General features: G+C 35.8%; 1 protein-coding gene across 2 annotated transcripts in view; it reads left to right on the top strand.

The window, feature by feature from the left end:
- LOC150092340 (sodium- and chloride-dependent GABA transporter 1-like) overlaps nucleotides 1-19,993 on the top strand; it is a 247,537-nt gene that overhangs the window by 20,712 nt on the left and 206,832 nt on the right. For both annotated transcript variants that reach the window (XM_090414964.1, XM_090414963.1), the window contains exons 3-4: nucleotides 1,746-1,852; nucleotides 19,258-19,393. In XM_090414964.1, coding sequence (XP_090271090.1) covers nucleotides 1,746-1,852; nucleotides 19,258-19,393 — 243 coding nt within the window. The remainder of the gene's footprint in view (nucleotides 1-1,745; nucleotides 1,853-19,257; nucleotides 19,394-19,993) is intronic.

Genomic DNA, 19,993 nt, shown 5'->3' with positions numbered 1-19,993 from the left:
CTGGTAAGATTTATGTAAGGTTTATGCAAGTATACTTGAGAAACGGTTGAGAAGAATTGCGGGAGAAAAGCTTGGTGAAGAACAAGCTGGATTCAGGCCAAATAGAGGCTGTCAGGATCAGATCTTCACTTTACGACACATAGTTGAGAAATCATGGGAATATAACAAAGATCTGTATTTAAGTTTTTTCGATCTTCAAAAGGCATATGACAAGGTGCCAAGAGGGAAGCTGCTCAGTGCGCTACAGTTATATCAAGCAATACTTAGTCTTTATTTGAGTTGCAAGTCAGCAGTTAGAATTGAAGGAAGTACAGGAAGATGGTTTAATTGTAAATCTGGTGTAAAACAAGGATGTACATTATCTCTTCTGTTATTCATTATCTATATGGATCATATTATGAAGGAAAGTGATATTAAACCTGATATCAAAATTGGATATGTTAATGTCAGCTTTATGCGGATGATGTTATACTTCTAAATAAATCCGTTACAAGTCTGCAAGATTCTGACTAAATTAATCTGACTAAATTGAATGACTGTTGTAATAGATACGGTATGAAGGTCAGCAATAAAAAGACAAACACAGTGAAAATAGGCAGAATCGTTGAAAATATGTCGTAAACAGAGAACCTGTGGAACAAGTAAAACATTTCAGCTACTTAGACACGATTTTTAGTGAAGATGGTAAATTAAATATGGAAATAGACAACAGAATCAATAAAGCTGGTATGGTAGGAAGTCAATTGAATAAATTCATATAGAATAAGAGAGAAATTAGTCTAAACACTAAATTAGCTGTATACAAGACAGTGTTCAAACCAGTTTTAACTTATGGGTCTGAGAGCTGGGTCAGAAGTAAAACACTTGACCAAAGACTAGAGACCACAGATATGAGAGTCCTGAGAAAGATTAGAGGCGTGAACAGATGGCATCAATGGCAACATCATATTAAAAACGAGGATATTAGGAAAGAACTTGACATCGTTAGCATTCAGGAATGCGTTAGCAGAGCTAATCTCATGTGATATGGTCAATACTTAAACAGAATGGATGAGGAACGATTAGCAAAACAAGTGTTCTCTGCCAGGTTGGCAGCAAAACAACCCAGAAGAAGACCAAGATATAGGTGGATTGATAAGGTACAAAGTGCCTTAAATGATAGAAATATAAGATCTGATAATGTTGGAGTCTTGAAAAGTAACAGACAGATTTGGAGAAAAATTGTAGATAGGAAGTTGATAATGATGTAAATTTTTCATGTAGTACTATCATATCCTGTACACCCCTTGAGATTACATGGCAGGAATTTGATGATGATTTTGCATTTCATATACATGTATTAAACAGTCTGATGTTGTAATATAATATGAAATTTACTTATGTTTGGAAAAACGAAAGAAAAGTAATTGATATTAATCTGCATTTTCAGTATTCCAATCTCTTGCTTCTCTAGTCCTAATTATGTATGATGCATGAAATAAACAGTTGAATTGTTGCATGAAATAATGCATAAAATAAACAGTTGAATTGTTTCTTATTAAAAAAAAAGAAAAAACTTTGGAGATTTCTCAGAATTCTAAGACATGGTGCATTTTGTTTTAACTACCTGTATTAACATGTCAGAGTAATATTTAATATTCAACTAGAGAGGATTATTATAATAAGATTTTGCCATCACATTACTCCAAGAAAGAAAAAAAAAAAATTTATATTTGTATAATTTTGTTTGTTTAATGTGCTTTTAGGATGTTGTGCTTCAATTGTGGAGTCGCTACCTAAGTCTTATTGGAGTGGCTTTTAAGGAGAATATTTTTCATTCTAGCATAGGTAGACAGTCAGTTCCAGTAAGCAGGTAAGTGTTTCTTAGTATAATTTTTGAAGTGTTTACAGATATTCTGTCTAAGTTTTTTACATTTCTGTTAGAAATGAGGTACTTTTAGTCATTATATTGCAAGAGAAATATTGATTTGTTTCTTTGCATATATTTGAAGACAAGTGAAATAATATGAAGCAAATGCAGAAGATGCAGAGTCTGATTGTTTCATATTTTAAACTTTCAAATCTACATCAGAAAGCAGAAGAGAAGTAATCGAAAAGTACAGGTGGACCCCAACTTACAAACATGCTGCATGCCTTGAAATGTGTTTGTAAGCTGAATTTATTTTGTTTATAATATATATTGTTAACCTAATTAATGAATCAGTGAACTTTGGGCATCGTGAAATGTTTGTAAGCATGGTATTTTATGTTCATTAAATGAATTGGGGTCAAAATTTATTATCCTGTGCAGTGTTTGTAAGTATAAACTGTTTGTATCTTGAAAGTTCATAATTAGATGTTTGCCTGTATATATTTCTGTGGTCAAGGAGAAATAATTACAAGAAAATATTTTATCAAGTATCTTATTTAATGGATTTCCAAAAATAAAATAATTTGATGACTGCAATACCTTTCATACTAAATTTCCATTTAACCTTTCTCTAGAAATCATATACAGTAATTCTTCTGTAAATCAAACTTGTGGAGAAATTATATTCTTGCCAAGTGTAAGCAAAGTTTTCAAGTGAAGTATCTTCACAACTAGGCTGCTTGTATACAGAGGCTGTTAACTTTATATCAGTTTCCTTATATCCCATAATGCAAATCACACTTCCTTACAAATATTATATTGCTATGCATTAAGAGAAGGGGTCACTACCCAGACCTGTTTCTACCGTTATTGAGGTCTCTTCAGTGAGAGCCATACCCAGGAGGATATCAAGGTTGAATTTGCAGAAGTCATTTATTTTTCATAGATACATTGTCAAAAGGTTTATCACCTTATTATTAAAATACTCTGAATCAGCAATAGTTATAGAAAATGTTTTCACTTGGTTAGCTTAGTTATAAAGATACTTCATGTGAAAACTTTATAACACCTTTTGAGTTCTTGTGATTTCCTCATTAATTCAACTTTGGTATCTTCTTGAGTTTGGTTCCCACTGAAGAGACCTCCATAAAGGTCAAAACCAGTCAGGTAGTGACCTTTCCATTAATGAATAGCAGTATATATATCTAAAGGAAGTGTGCTTTATAATATAGATACCAAGGCAATTAATATGAAGTCAAGATTCTCTATATGTAATTAGCCTAATTATGAAGATAATTCATTCTGATAATTCTTCTGATATCCTGATGATGAGCACTATCTATATCATATAGCATAACAGCAGGTTCTTCAAATCATCCTGTTTCTACGATTGGTCAAGAGACACGGTCAACATAATCATGATTTTTTTTGTCTTTTGTTTGTTTCATGCTTTATTATTGTTTTTTAATAAATTCTTCATTACTTATTATGATTTCTTGTTAGGTGCTGCTTAAGAGTCAAACCTAGATAACTAGGAAGAGGTTGGCATGTAGTATGTGAGGGATGCAGAGAACCAGATCCTCTGACTCAGTCTAATTCACACCTTCTCATAGTGCATCTCATTATCAGGTATCCACCTAGATACCAAGTGAATGACGATGGTTTAATTCAAAAACCCAGCTTCACATTCGACTTGCACTACAACCTGCAGCATTAGTTTAAAAAAAAAAATGAAGATTGGACTCTGAGAGCTGTTTCTCTCTCTAACATACATACAGATGGCACTGGCATAACATTATTCTAGGCTGGCCTCTTGCAGTGGTTTTTTTCTTCTTCAACTCTCATAAAGGATCAAGGAAAAATTACCTTGCTACCATCATTTTGGCTCTTGGAGAGCGAGAGAGGGAGGGAGGAGGAGATGAAGACAAATTTTGTTGATAAATAGTAGACTTCACATGATTTCAGTGTCTGTGGCTGAACCTTATAAGTAAAATTGGTTTGAACACTGTCTTGTATACAGCAGTTTAGTGTTTTGATTAATTTCTCTCTCATTCCCAATAAATTGATTCTTTTGACTCCCCCAACATACCAGCATTGCTTGTAGTATAATATTCTACTCTCCATTTCCATATTTAAACAGTAATTAAATAGCTGGAATGTTTTACTTATTGCATAGGCTCTGCATTCAGAATGCAGTTGATGTTTTCAATGTTCCTACCTATTTTTGTAGTTTTTATATAATGTTGTTGATTTTCATTTAGATGAAGAAGCCTCCAGACTTGTACAGGGTATAAAATCATCTATATAAAGCAAAGAACTGATCAGGTTAACTTTGATGTCAGAGTTAATGTCACTTTCCTTCATAATGTGATTCATATAGAAAATGAATAACAGTGAAAATAGGATGCACTCTTGTACCTACTTGTATCCAACCTTTACTTCCTTCAATTCTGCATCCAATTTACATCATATGACTGTAGTGTTTGAACAGTATGACTGTAGTGTTTGAACAGTTTTTTCTTCCTGGCACCTTGTCATGTGCCTTCTCCAGAGCTACAAAACTTAAATACAGATCCTTCTTATATTTCAATGATTTCTTAACTATTTGTCCTAAAGTCAAAATCTGATAATGATAATCCCTTTTTTCCTGAACCCATCTTGTTCTTCTCCAAGTTTCTATGCTATAATTTTTCTTAGCTTTTCCTCAAGTATGCTTACATAAATCTTACCTGCAATACTCAATTGCAGGTAAGATTTATGCAATACTCAATTGAAACATCAGTTTAATTTTTTTAAAAAAATTTATTATTATTATTTTATAGAAGGGTACTTATGAGCTCTACTCCAGTCATCTGGAATTCAGTCTGACCATACCTTCTGAATTATGCAGCCACTATAAAACTTTTATACCTCAATATTCCAGCATTTCTATTTGATTATTGCCTATTCCAGCTGTCTTTTCTAATTTCAGGTTTTCATTCTTCTTGAATGAGTGCTTCCACTGTCCTATCCCTTCCTATTCAATTTAACAATCTTCCAAATTAATTCAAACATCTAGAATATCTTTGGTTTTCACATCACTTTTATCATTTTATATTCCTCTTGAATATTTATTTTCTACCAGCGTTCTTCTTTGTCACTGCTTGTTTCATTTAACAGTCTTTCAAAGTAATCACTCCAGACATCTAGAATATCTTTATCTTCAGTTTTCATGTCAAATTTATCATTTCTTATTCCTCACTTCTCAAGCTTTTTCAAGTGCCTCCAGACCATTTTGCTGCATTCCTGATTTTTTACTTCTATATTCTTACCAGTCTTTCCATGACTTTTGTTTAGCTACTTTTCTATAGTGCTTCACTTTCTTATATTTTTCTCTTTATTTTCTCACCACACATGCCAACTTACTTGTTAGGAACTTATAATATACTTTCTTATTTTCCATGATTGCCATTTCTTAAATCCACCATGTAATTCTGATTTTTCTCTCTCTCTCTCTCTCTCTCTTTGCAGACAACTTTACCATGTCTCTTTGGCTGAATCAGTCATTGTTTTTCATGGGATCTTCCATTGAATCTCAAATGTGTGATTTTAGTTTTTATACTCTTTCACTTTTTAATTGAATAATAATTGTATATTTAATTAACATCTACAGTTCACCTCTAAATGCTGCTTTATTTTAATTATTTTAAAAATTTCTGATATATCTTTCTTTTTAATATGATATTCATTTTTATCCTGTTTAAAACTAAGTAATGATCATTCTTTACTTCAGATCCCTTGTATACTCTTTTATCCTCAACCAGCATGAAAATATGACTATCATTGATAGCATAGTCAATATGACATTTTCTTGTATCTTCTCTCCATGTATTTTGTGCACATTTTTATGTTGTAACTTGGTGTTAGTAATTACTCATCCTTCTTGAATATAAATTCAGCAGGTGCTTACTATTATTATTAGCATTGTCTTTTCTGCAAATTTTCCAAAATATTTTTATGTCTTTTATTCATTTCATACTCTGCTTTTTAAATCTCCAACTAAAACCAGTTCTTCTTCTTCTTTCTCTAATCTCTTAAAATTCACATGATAACACAAGAAAGGGATGCATACAATTTATTAAAAAGCCATATATTTTGAACTGAAAATTACAGATCTTCATCATCTTCAGTGGCATTCGGTAATAGAATACAAGGTAGAACTAGAACAATGGACATATTTAAAACAGTGAGAGCCACATGATGTTATACATAAAACACTATAAATCAAAACTGAGGAAACATAGTATTATTAGCTATTACTTAATTGTATTATTAATTATTAAAAAATTTGAATTATGTATAGAATAAGACTTTCTCATATATTTGCAAGTGAGAAGCAGCATTCAAATTCAAGTTCAGATAATTGATCAAGACTTTGGTACTTTCTTTAAATAAATGTTCAACTTTATTGTGACACCAATGGAGTAGGCATGTTTCAGACCATAGGATATTGTAGTTAGTATCTATTCCAAGATGTACAAGACCAGATTTTTCAGGTTTATTGATGATGTATGACCAGTGTTCTTGCATTCTTTTCTCCACTGGACTCCAGTTTGGCCAAAATAAGAGAGGTGATACATGGAATTTGGTAGATGCCAGGAACAGCCGGAGGGGGGCATTTATCAATCACTAGATTATATTGAGATTAATTACTTTTTCACCTGTGAATTGTATTTCAAAGAATTGCCATTTGGTAAACTGTCTCTCAACAAACTGTGTTCATTGAATTTTCATGGATCCTCACCTATTTACGAATTTTGCCCTTAAATAACTTTTACAACACCTTAACCACCCCTTGGGATCCTAAAAGTGCTAACACTTAAATTAAACAGTGTAGTGTTGAGGTACAGTTATTTCTCTTAATTAAAAGAAATACACGTATTAACCACAGTGAAAATTATTTAATTGTAAATATTTCATCCTAAGTATCTTAGGACATCATCAGTACAGTAGTTTAAACAATAATAAGAATAACATACAGTTAGAACACATGATTACAATAGAATCTCATTAAACGTGCGTAACATGTTACAGAAGTAAAAAAAACCAAAAAAACTAATAATTATTTAACACAATTTTGTATGACAATTTCCCATACTTTAGGAATAGTAAGAATGTCATTGCGATTTAAATTTGGTCTGTGTAGTAGGGCTTCAGAACTTTCTTTGTATAAACGTTCATGTTTATATAAAGATCTATGTAAAAGTTTAGACTTTTCCCAATGGATCCTATGGTTTGGATTTTCAATTCCGTGTTGAGAGAGGTCAGATTTCTGCAGTTCAAAAAGATGAATGTGGTCTTGATGTTCCGAGATGCGTTTCTGAACAGACCTACCTGTCTGTCCAAAGTAAGACAATTTGCATGAGCATGGAATCTCATAAACCCCAGGCAACATCAAAGGTGAGAGTTTGTCCTTAGGAGAAGGTAACAAGTTGTAAATTTGGTTGATAGGTTTGTAAATAGTGACAAAATTGTATTTCTTCATAATTTTAGAAAGACATTCGGAGATGCCTTTGATGTAAGGTATGGGAATCCTATGGATTTCTTCCTGTCTGGTTTTGATGTGTGGAAAAGTGACCAATGATTTTTTGATTACTTCTAATTCTTGGTTTAAAGATTTTTCAGAGGAGCAGAATTTGTGTGCTCTGGAAACTAGTGATTTAATAATTCCAGATTTCTGAGATGGATGATGAGCAGAAGAATTGTGAATATAGCGAATTGAGAATGTAGGCTTGCGAAAGACAGACGTGGTGATGGAACCGTCTTCTTTTCTTTGGATGTGTAAATCCAAAAAGGAGATACCCTGTGGAGATTCTTTTTTTTTTAATGTAAAGTTGATGCGATGATGAAGAAGGTTAATTTTATTTAGAAACAGTTGTAATTCATGTTCGGGATGATCCCAGACTGCAAATACGTCGTCGACATATCTTAACCAAATTTTTTGGTTTGGGTTCAAAAGTTTGGGTTCATCTACCAAATCTAGAAACAAGTTTGCTAGATTTGGTAGATGATTTCATCAGTCATCTCAGAAATCTGGGCATTATTAAATCACTAGTTTTCAGAGCACACAAATTCTGCTCCTCTGAAGAATCTTTAAACCAAGAATTAGAAGTAATCAAAAATACAGCTGTCCTAAATGGATATAATCCTAAAACAACTCAAAAAAACCATCAGTCACTTTTCCACACATCAAACCAGACAGGAAGAAATCCATAGGATTCCCATACCTTACGTCAAAGGCACCTCGAACGTCTTTCTAAAATTATGAAGAAATACAATTTTGCCACTACTTTCAAATCTATCAACCAAATTTACAACTTCTTACCTTCTCCTAAGGACAAACTCTCACTTTTGATGTTGCCTGGCGTTTATGAGATTCCATGCTCATTCAAATCGTCTTACTTTGGACAGACAGGTAGGTCTGTTCAGAAATGCATCTCGGAACATCAAGACCACATTCGTCTTCTTAAACCGCAGAAATCGAACCTCTCTCAACATGGAATTGAAAATCCAAGCCATAGGATCCATTGGGAAAAGTCTAAACTTTTACATAGATCTTTATATAAACATGAACATTTATACAAAGAAAGTTCTGAAGCTCTACTACCCAGACCAAATTTAAACTGCGACGACGTTCTTACTATTCCTAAAGTATGGGAAATTGTAATACAAAATTGTGTTAAATAATTATTATTATTTTATTTTATTTTTTTTTTTTTTTGCTTTTGTTAACACATTATGCACATTTAATGAGATTCTATTGTAATCATGCGCCCTAACTGTATGTTATTCCTGTTATTGTTTAAACTACTGTACTAATGATGTCCTAAGATACTTAGGATGAAATATTTACAATTAAATAATTTTCACTGTGGTTAATATGTGTGTTTCTTTTAATTATGACCACAGGTTTCGTTATTTAAAAAAGTTATTTCTCTTGCACTTTCTCTTAGCACATAGACTGATATATCATCTAATCCCATGGCTGTATTTAAATTGAGATTTCTTAATATCCTAAGCAACTCTAGTTCATCTACTCTGTTCTCACATCTCACATCTGTCCCTGCTATTTGCCACTGCATTATCTTTTCCTGGATGATATGCCCTCACAAAGTAATTATTACTGCCTGCTATTTGTAGTAATGTAAATTTTTCTTTTGTAATCATTCTTCCATTTACTTGCAATCATTTTGTAATCATTCTTCCATTTACATAATGAAAGAGTTCTTTGGGGTATCCTTTTGGTTTTTGCGTGGCTAATTTCCTCTTATAATCTAATTTTTCCTTCCTTATTGTACTGGTCAATTAGAAACAAAGGAAGGACAGAGAAAAATTTACCAACTCGCGAAATGTAGAAATAAAGCAGCAAAGGACATCTTACATGTGAGGCAAATCAAAGATGCTGAAGGAAGAGTATTATGGAGGGATGTGGACATAAGAAACAGATGGAGAATATACTTTGAGGGACTTTTGAATGAGGAAAATGCAAGGACTCACGGAGAAGATGGGCAGCCTTCTGAGTGGATGGTGCAGAACATCAGTAGAGTGGAAATGACGGAGGCCATGAAGAGGATGAGGAATGGAAAATCGGTGGGCCCCAACAGAATTCCAGTGGAGGCATGGAAGGCACTGGTGGAAGAGGGAATTGACCTGCTGTGGGACCTGTTCATGAAAGTTTGCCAATAGGAAAATATACCCGAGGAATGAAGGGAGAGTACTCTTGTCCCCATCTACAAGGGTAAAGGGGATGCACAAGACTGTAAGAATTACAGAGGAATAATGTTGATGTCCCACACAATGAAAAACCTAGAAAGGGTTCTTGATGAAAGATTGAGGAAGGAGGTGGAGATTGCAAAGGAACAATTTGGCTTCATGCCTGGTAGATCAACAACAGATGCTATCTTTGGGTTACGGCAGATGATGGAAAAGTTTCGAGAGGAACAACGGGAGCTACATCTGGCATTTATTGATCTGGAGAAAGCATACGATAGAGTGCCAAGGCAAGAAGTCTGGAGGTGTCTGGAGAAATATGTCAGGTTGGTGCAGGAGATGTACACAAATGTGAAGACGAGTTCGGACCTGTCTGGGACAGACAGAAAGTTTTCAAGTAACAGTTGGCTTGCATCAAGGGTTAGCAGCATTAAGTCCGTTTCTGTTTAATATTGTGATGGAGGTGGTAACGGAGGAGGTGAGAGAAGATGTGCCTTGGACCATGTTGTATGCAGATGACATCTTGCTGTGTGCAGATTCAAGAGAAGAAGCAGGTACTAAACTGGAAAGATGGAGAAAAGTACTGGAAGAGAGAGGTATGAGACTGAGCAGAAGTAAGACAGAGTATATGTGTTGCACAGTGGGCAATGGCCAGGAGACAGATTTGGAGCTGAAAGGAAATGTCATCAGGAAGGTGAGGGACTTTAGATACTTAGGTTCAACAGTGGAAGAAGATGGAAGAGCTGAGAAGGAAGTGGGATGCAGGATACAAGCGGGTTGGAGGAACTGGAGGGAGATGGCTGGTGTGTTATGCGATAAGAGGGTGCCGATCAATCTGAAAGGCAAAATCTATAGGACAGTAGTGAGGCCAGCTATGACATATGCTTTGGAAACTGTGGCCCTGAGGAAAAATAACATCAGCAGGATGGAAGTAGCAGAGATGAGAATGCTTAGGTGGATGTGCGGTGTGACTAGAAAGGATCGTTTGAGAAATGACAATGTGAGGGGAACAATGAAAGTTACGAACTTAGGAGCGAAGATTCAGGAGGCAAGGTTGAGATGGTTTGGTCATGTGATGAGGAGGGAGGACGAATATGTGGGAAGAAGGGTCATGCAAATGGATGTGCAAGGAAGGAGGAAGCGTGGGAGGCCAAAGAAGAGATGGAGGGAGCTGGTAGAAGAGGACTTGAGGATGAAGAACTTGGATATGGTGACAGCCCAAGACAGGAGGATGTGGAGGAGACTCATCATCAATAGTGACCCCACTTAAGTGGGAGAAGCTGCAGAAGAAGAAGAAGAAGATTGTACTGGTCACCCTTCTTGCCCATTCTTTGCACTGCTAATGAGCTTTCCAATCACATTTCTCTTTATATTCCCTCTTCAAGATTTTCTTTTATGCAGCTCCTGCTTAATGATTCTACACAATCATTTCATTCTTACCTGATTTATTCTTCTTTTTTTTGGATATGCAGTCTGATACTGATTTCAAGACACCATCTCCCATCCCTACCCTCAACAATTTCTCATGCACTGGTAATTATGCAGCTTCTTATGCCATCACAGCCCCAAGCTGCTTCTAAGTTTATTAATCATCAACTCTGTAGTTTCATATGTACCCCTTCTTAACTGAAAATGCCACATGCTAACCTCCAGATTATTTATTCATGTTATTTTTCCCCAAATATTCTTTCTTTTATTTGCCATATAGCAAGAGAACTCTAGTATTTCCTTTAGTTTGCTCAGCTAACTACTTCTCAAAATCTGAAATCTCTTTCTTCATCATCTCACTTTTCCATCTTGTGCTTATAGTATTTGTGTATTTGCTTATTCCTCTTGTTCTTTGAGTTAACTAGGTTAATTGAAGGCATCAAGTAAGATAATAATTTTTTAATTATAAGTTCCTCTACATCATTTTATTTATTTATTATTATTTTGAAAATTATTCTCTTACTTTATGACCTCACTTAGTCTAGTTAACTCAAATCCAGTTAAGACCACCAAAAACCGGCATATCCAATAGTGAATATAAAGCTCTGCAGGAATTAAAAAAAAAAAAAGAAATAGTAACCACCAGAGCAGATAAGGGGAATGCCATTGTAGTACTCAACCAAATAGACTACAGAGGTAAGCTTGATGCTCTATTATTAGATCGTGCTATTTACCTCCCCATTGAATACAATCCCATCAACTCACAAATTAGAAAACTCCATAGGCTCCTTAAGAAGGTCACTTCTTGGCCTGTGGAAGTTACTGACAAATTAAAACCGTTTAACTTTATACCCCCTCCCCATATATGGACTCCCAAAAAACATGAAGAAAATGTGCCATCATGTCCCATAGTGGATGGCATTGATTCCCACATACAAATTAGCTAAACATTTGGCCAACGCACTCACACACTAAACTGGCAACACACCATCACGTATAAAAAACTCAACCCACTTCAAAGCCAGCATAGAAAACTTGCACTCCAACATACTGACATAATGGTCAGTTTTGACGTCTCCTCCTTATTCACAAATGTCCCACTCAAAGAAACATTTGAGCTAATCCAAGCTAAATTTTCTCCCAATATCTCAATCCTATTTCAGTTCACAATGAACTCAGGCTATTTCGTTTGGCAGGGAAAATTCTACAAACAAATAGAGGGGACAGCCATGGGTTCACCACTCTACCCACCCTTGGCCAACTTCTTTATGGAGACTTTTGAAGCCTTAAACTCTGCCCCACAAAAACCAACCATATGGCTTCTCTACATTGATGATCTGTTCACTATTTGGCCACATTGCTCTGACACACTCCTCTCCTTCTTAACACACTTAAACAACCAACACCCCAGAATCAAGTTCACCATGGAGAAATAAGAAAACAACAGCCTCCCTTTCCTAGATACGCTAGTCACCCGCTAATCTGATGGAACCTTGGTTTTCTCTGGTTTTCTTGGTTTTTATAGAAAACCCACCCATACAGGCAGATACATTCACCAACAATCCCCCCCCCCCCCTCACAACAATATGGAGTTATTAAGACACTATACAACAGGGCTAAACTAATCTGTTCAAATGACAATGCCGTAACTACTGAACTAAATCACATCCTCAACACTTTCTCAGCCAATGGCTACTCTCCTCCCAAAAATCCAAAAAATATTGAAACTAGTAAACACCCCCCACCCTTCACAACAAGGATTACTCTAAATCCATCATCACCATTCCCTACATCCGAGGCACCTTGGAAAATATTACCAAAATATTAAGAAAACATGACTTGACTTCTTGTTACAGACCATATAGAAAATTAGCATCCCTTATCCACCCCACTAAAGACCAACCACTTCCCCTAGACCTACCTGGTGTATACCAGGTCCCTTGCAGCTGTAAGCTGTCCTACTTTGGCCAAACAGGCAGGACAACAAATATCAGAATTTCAGAACACAAGGACTACATCCGTTTACACCAGTATAGCCACTCTGGTCTTGCAGACCATGCTGTGGATACATGCCACAGAATATGATGGAAGAAAGCCACAATAATACACCGTATCAAGTTCAAGTTTGAAAGACTTTTCATGGAATCAGCCTCAGCCCTAAGAAACATGTCTCCCAAATTTGGGGCATTCTCATGCTACCAAATTTGGGAGACATACATCATGAGACCTTCAGTTCAACGTCCAAGAATACCTACATAGCCCACTAGGGGGCACCATCAAGACTTTTAGGAGAAACGATAGCTTCCTGCTTCGTCCTCATTTACTGTATGTAGTGCCTGCGTGTACGTGTCTTTATTGTACGTGAGTAGAGGCTTAAGTGCTGTGAGGACATCATGTTGGAGGCTTAATGGATTTTTTACAACACTCAAAAAGAATTAAAATAGAATTTAATACTGCCATTAACTCTGGGTATTTCTTTTGGAACAACAAAATCTACAAGCAGATAGAGGAAACTGCCATGGGTTTCCCCCTCTCACCCCCCCCCCCCCTTGCCAATTTCTATATGGAAGATTTCGAAAAACGAGCCATAGACTCAGCCCCACTCAAACCTTCTATCTGGCTAAGATATGTAGATGATGTGTTCTCTATTTGGCCTCATGGCCCAGACACGTTAGACTCCTTCCTCAGTCATCTCAATAGTCTACATCCAAGAATCCAGTTCACTATGGAAAAGGAAAAGAACAATTGTTTACCCTTCCTAGACACCTTAGTCACACGCCTGCCTAATGATACACTTACCTTCACCGTATACAGAAAACCCACACACACAGGCAGATACATTCACAAACTCTCCCACCACCACCCCTCTCAACAATATGGCATTATTAAAACTCTTACCAAGAGAGCCCACAATCTTTGTTCCAGTGGAACCGCCCTCACTACTGAGCTTAACCACATACACAGCACTTTCCTCTCCAATGGCTACAGCGATCACAGTATCAAAAAAATAATCAGTTCCTCCCCCATTCCCCGTCCTTCTCGTCAACAAGATTTTAAAAATGCCATCACCATACCCTACATCCGTGGCACATCCGAAAAAATAGCCAAGATACTAAAACAGTACAATCTACACACAGCATATAAGCCCCACCACAAACTGGCTACCCTTATCCGTTCTACGAAAGATCAGCTCCCTCCTCTTTCTCTGCCTGGAGTTTACAAAGTACCCTGTTCCTGTAAGCTGGCATACTTTGGACAGACAGGCAGATCAGCATCCATCCGTCTAGAGGAACACAAGTCTTACATCTTTAAACACAACTATGGCCATTCAGGCTTGGCTGACCATGTTTTGGACACCACCCACAGGGTATCATGGAAGAAAACCACCATGCTCCACCACAGCAAATTCAAGAAAGAGAGACTTTTCTTAGAAGCAGCAGCAGCTCTCAAAAACCAACCAAATCTCAATAAATATGGTTGCATTAAGCTTCTGAAGATTTGGGAAACACTCATCACCAGAGTTCCCACCTTACATTCCAGGCCACCTACTACTGCCCTTAGAGGGTGCTCTACCTAGATAGGACTTTAGTGTCACCCATGTGGTTGGGCTTAGTATTGTTTGTTATTTGTGTATATGTTACATTAATTGTTTTTGTAATCCCCATAGATGTCCTAGTGACTAGGACAAAATATAGGAAGTATTAAATTCTATTTTAATTCTTTTTGAGTGTTGTAAAAAAATCCATTAAGCCTCCAACATGATGTCTTTATTGTAAGTTCCTTGAAAATGGCAATGTGATGTTGCCGAAATATTGGAAATATATATTAAAGTTTAATTTAATTTGTATTCTATTGTACGTTGTGAATTCCTTAAGTCAATTAATAATTATGTAATGTTTATAATTTTGATGCATGATTTTTCATTACTTGACAAGACGGGAGATAGTAAGTGATCGTCTATTTAAGTTGTATAAGAGCATAGGTAGCATGGCTAAGTATAAGGACTAACTTTTTTTGCTTGGAGAGTAGTGAAAATGAGTGTAATGAATTGCCAGAACATTTGTGAGTACTTGGTCAGTGAATGAATGAGTTTGTCAAGGAGAGATATGACATAGGATGAATAATTGCTAGTAAGCTTTCCATGATGAGTCTTTGGACTCTCTAAAGTTGCTCATATAATAATAACATAATCAGTTAGAACAGAATCAAGTAAAATTATAATTTGTTTACTTTTAATTCGCACTGAAGGTGACCAAGAAATGTGGTGGAAATTACCTATTAAATAACATAACAAAATTCATATAAAAATGAAGAGCACCTACAGGAAGATGAATCATTTATTTACTCTCAATATAATTTCTCCTTAACCCAGTACAGTATTTATATTGTTCACACAGATTTTTGAAACATTGTTGGTAGTTATCTAAAAATACATTAAGTTTAGTGGTCACATTTTTTTGGATGACATCGAGTCAAACTAACATAATTTGAATTTTGTTTTCAGTTTTGATAACGGAAGAAAAGTACTGATGCTGAACACAATTGGTTTTTGAGCACTGTAGTGTATTGGAAGCAAGAAACTGTTTCACATTTTTACAGTGTGCAAGCACATTGTTGTGCAGCAACAGCCAGCTGTTGTTTAGTACAAGTCTCCTCTCAGTCATCTTGTGTTGAACCAGATTATATGACACAGATGGTACTGACTGTTAACTATTTGGCCCTCTGGAACAAATTTCCTATGAACAATTCCATGGACACTGAAGGAAACAATCAATATTGTTTTGATTCAAAACTTTTGAAGTCAAACCTTTTGCTGTCTTGGAGGCATCAGCAACTTCTGTTTCATACCTTGCTGTTTTGTTGCCATATCATATTGGAAACACAATGATTCATCACCAAGATAGTATGATCTTGGTCAACCATTTTCATATTTACATGTGGCACTGACATATCTCCTCAAACAGCATCTGTGCAAAAACTAATGAAGTCATCGCAACACACATGTCCTCGTTGGAAAGAGGGCACTCTATTAGCAATTAAAATTATACACTATTTTATCCAATTACATTTACAGTATGCCATTGCCTGTAAAATAAGAAAATCTGTCTTGCCATTCTACAGGCACACTGTGTACTTTATATAATTATTATTACACAGTATTTCCATGGAGTCTGGAAACTCATCGTGGGAGATCCAAGCTAATTGTTATACACACAAATCCTATCATACCTTTCCTTAAACTCATTCACTGTCAGGGTACTCGCAACTAATTCTGGCAATTCATTTCACTCATTTACCATTCTCCATGCAAAAAATGTGGTCTGCTAACAACACTCTTACACAATCTCCATGGATGGCCTCTAGTTCTCTGACTATTTGTCATATATTGAAAAATTTTTTGTGCATCAATTTTATAAATCCTTTTTAATATCTTTAAAGTTTCTATCATGTTTCTTCCTTTTTTCTGTCAACTAAATTTTATAACCTGCAAACCTTCAACCTATCCTCAAAAGAAGCATTCTACAGATCTATCACTTAGTCAGTCGTCTCTGAATTTTCTCTACCAACTCCTAGTCCCTAAGAAATCCAGGTGATCAAATCTGTGGGCAGTAGTCAAGTTGTGGCTGAATTATAGTCTTATAAAGAGGAACAATAACTTTCTTATCTTTACATGTTAGTGTATTTTTCAACATCAAAGTAATTCGTTGAGCTATTTTACCAACTTTTGCAATATGCCCTCTGAACTTCAGTTCTCTGTCCTCCATTATCCCCAAGTCCCTAGCCTCATCAATTTCCTGCAATCTAGTACCACCAATACGATACACTGTATGCAACCTTTTCAACCCAAAGTGCATACCCTTACATTTTGCAAAATTAAATTGACAATCATTAGCCTTTGACCACAATGTCAATTTATTTAAATCATCCTGCAGGATATCTACTTCACCTTTATTTACTATTGCTCTTCCTAGTTTTGCATCATCAGCAAACAACTGAATATCCCCTCTTAAATCTTTCCTTATATAATTAATATACAGATTAAAGAGTAGTGGCCATAGTACAGAACCCTGAGCTACTCCACTAGTCAATTCTCCTAGATTCCACTCCACCATATACTACTCTCTGGTGTCTGTCTGTATGTCAGCAACCTCCCTATTCATTCCCATTTGCTCAAACTTTTGTAATAGTTTTCTATGTGATATTCTGTCAAACATTTTTGTAAAGTCCAGCAATATCATGATGTAGCCATTTCCTTTATCCATTTCTGCTGTTACATTTATTATAAAATGTGAATAAATTACTAATAAATGAATAAATAAATTATAAAACCACAATAGGCTATGGCTGACATGACAAACCTGCTTGTGCTTATACACGAATATCACACTGTTCACGACTGACTGACTGACTGACTGTGGATGAGATCCTCTTGTATTTATATGAAAATAATGAAGTATCGAGAACCTTCGAGATGTATTTGGAAGGCACTAGACAGCGCACTTGACGAACTACTGCTTCAGCCATCTACCTGCGACATTAGTACTAGTACTTAAGTACTGCTTGGCGCTGGTAGATGACTGAAGAAGCATGTCTATTTAATATTTAATTTTATAGGATTTTATGTAAAGTATCAAATGCACACCGTTCCTTGTGAACCTGGAAAGCATTTTACAATTCTAAATACCTCAGTATATCTTAGTGGTCCACAGGCTTCATTGAAATTATTTTTTATTTAATCGCATTTTAATGTTAAGTAGTTATTTTTTCAAAATGGCCGGCATGCCACAGCAAAGAGCTCCGTGGGCCATGCGTTGAAGATCCCTGCACTAAAAGAATGCTGCTGTCAAAAGAAGAGTGTATTGAAATAATCCTCATGGCTGGTTCAGGGAGCTGTCACAAGGTTGCAATGGACTTTAACAGGAAACATGGCAAGCACATTATACACAATGCTGCTGCCAAACTTATTGAGAAGTTCAAGAAAACTGAAAGTGTTGCAGATCAACAGAGAAGCGGACATCCACTGATGAAGGCACAACTATCAAGGTATTGGCGGCGTTTGCAAGGAGTCCACAAAAAAGCATACAACGATTATCTGTAGAAACCAGTATCAGCAGATCAAGTATCCAGCACATTATGAAAAATGAGAAATGGCATCCATACAAAATGCAAATGTTACACCATCTTAGTGAAGATGACCCAGATAAGAGGCTTGAATTTTGTGAATGAGCTCTAAAGAAATTGGGCAAAGATATAAACTTCACAGCCGAGATCCTTTTTACTGATGAAGCCAATTTTTATGTCAATGGAGAAGTCAATCGCCAAAACCTATGTTACTGGAGTGATAGCAACCCAAACTAAATGAGTCCATCAAAAATACAAGGTGCTGGAAAAGTGATGGTGTGGTGCAGGATATGGGGCAATAAAATTGTTGGATCTGTTTTCTTTGACACAAATCTTACTGACCTTTATTTAAACATGCTACAGGATAACATAATGCCGTCTCTCTTAAATGAAGATGGAGAGTTTCCATCTTATTTTGAACACGACAGGGCACCACCTCATTATGGTATCAGCATATGGCGATAGTTGGATCAACAGTTTCCACATTCGTGGAATGGCCTGTGGGATCCCCTGATCTTTCCCCACTTGACTTTTACTTGCTGGCCAGTTAAAAGCCATGGTGTACAAGGACAAGATTAGAAACACGGATCATTTAAAGGAACTCATTCGAAATGCAATTACTTGTATAACAACAGATATCTTGGAATGTGTTCGCCATGAATGGGAGAGAAGACTTTGTGTGAGTAGAAAGAGGTGGCCAACATGTAGAGAATATTTTGTAAATAAAGGTACATTTAGCTACAATTTCCCATTGTGTGTATGTTTCCCCTATGTGTGATGACTTTTGAGATACCCTGTAGTATGAGAGAAGATATGAAAGGTCTGTTGGAAGAAGTGAGAGAGTAAAAATTGTAGGTTTGCTACCCAGATATGATAGTACCGAGTTAAGAAGGAGGACAATGATAGCAAATGATTCCAATTCATAATACATTAAATTATGTAGTGAAATTAAGTATGTGAGTGAATTGTACCATTTAAATTACTTTTCTTGTCTTAGCAGACTACTGAAAGTAGCGTTTCCTAAAAATTTATTATTTATATTCACAGCATAAGCACTTGATATTCAATTACATTGTCACTTTTTTTTAAAACAAAAAATTCTTTTATAGAGACTACCAAGTTCAAGTCTTGAAAAAGACATGGCTCGCTCGAAGAAGAAGAGTAGCATGCCGTCCTCAAATAAGAAAGTACATGTATGGTTTTCTGTTCAACAAGAAAAAGAGATTTTGTTTGAGAAAAAAGAAGGTAGTTTTCCTTTTCTTTTTCTTTTTTTTAAATTAAATTTCATGTTATTATTACAAGAAAATATCTTTTAACATGGTTTGTTTTCACATTTACATACACTATATATTTAAAGTATACATTTTATTATGCATACATGCATTCAATAGCATTCAAATATTTTGATTTTCCATGCTTAGTAGAGTTTTTCCTTAGAGGACCTCCTTTCACTGTGATGACTGCAGCACGGGCATACTTTCTATAACACACATGATAGCTATCAATGGGAATTTTTTTCCATTCTTCCTGTGGGCATGTAATGAGGTCTTGGACTGTTGTGGGGCAGATGTTTCTTGAACTCACCCAGTGCTCTAGTTCATCCCACAGATGTTCAATAGGGTTGAGATCAGGACTTTTTGGAGGCTAGTTAAGTGTGATGACATTCATGTCCACAAATTGTTCAATTACAGCAGCAACCTTATGACATGGTGCATTGTTTTGCTGAAAGAGACAATAGTCAGTTCTGTAGAAACACCACAAAGTAGGAAGCATTGCATTTTCTAGAATGTTCAGACATCTCTTGAAGTTTACTGTTTGACACCACAAACAGAGGTCTAAGACCAG

This window comes from Typopeltis vanoorti, chromosome 26 (genome assembly GCF_054136105.1).
Source record: "Typopeltis vanoorti isolate ZY-2024b chromosome 26, IOZ_Tvanoo_1.0, whole genome shotgun sequence".
In the NCBI taxonomy this organism is placed as follows: domain Eukaryota; kingdom Metazoa; phylum Arthropoda; class Arachnida; order Uropygi; family Thelyphonidae; genus Typopeltis; species Typopeltis vanoorti.
This window is presented reverse-complemented; position numbering and strand designations above follow the sequence as displayed.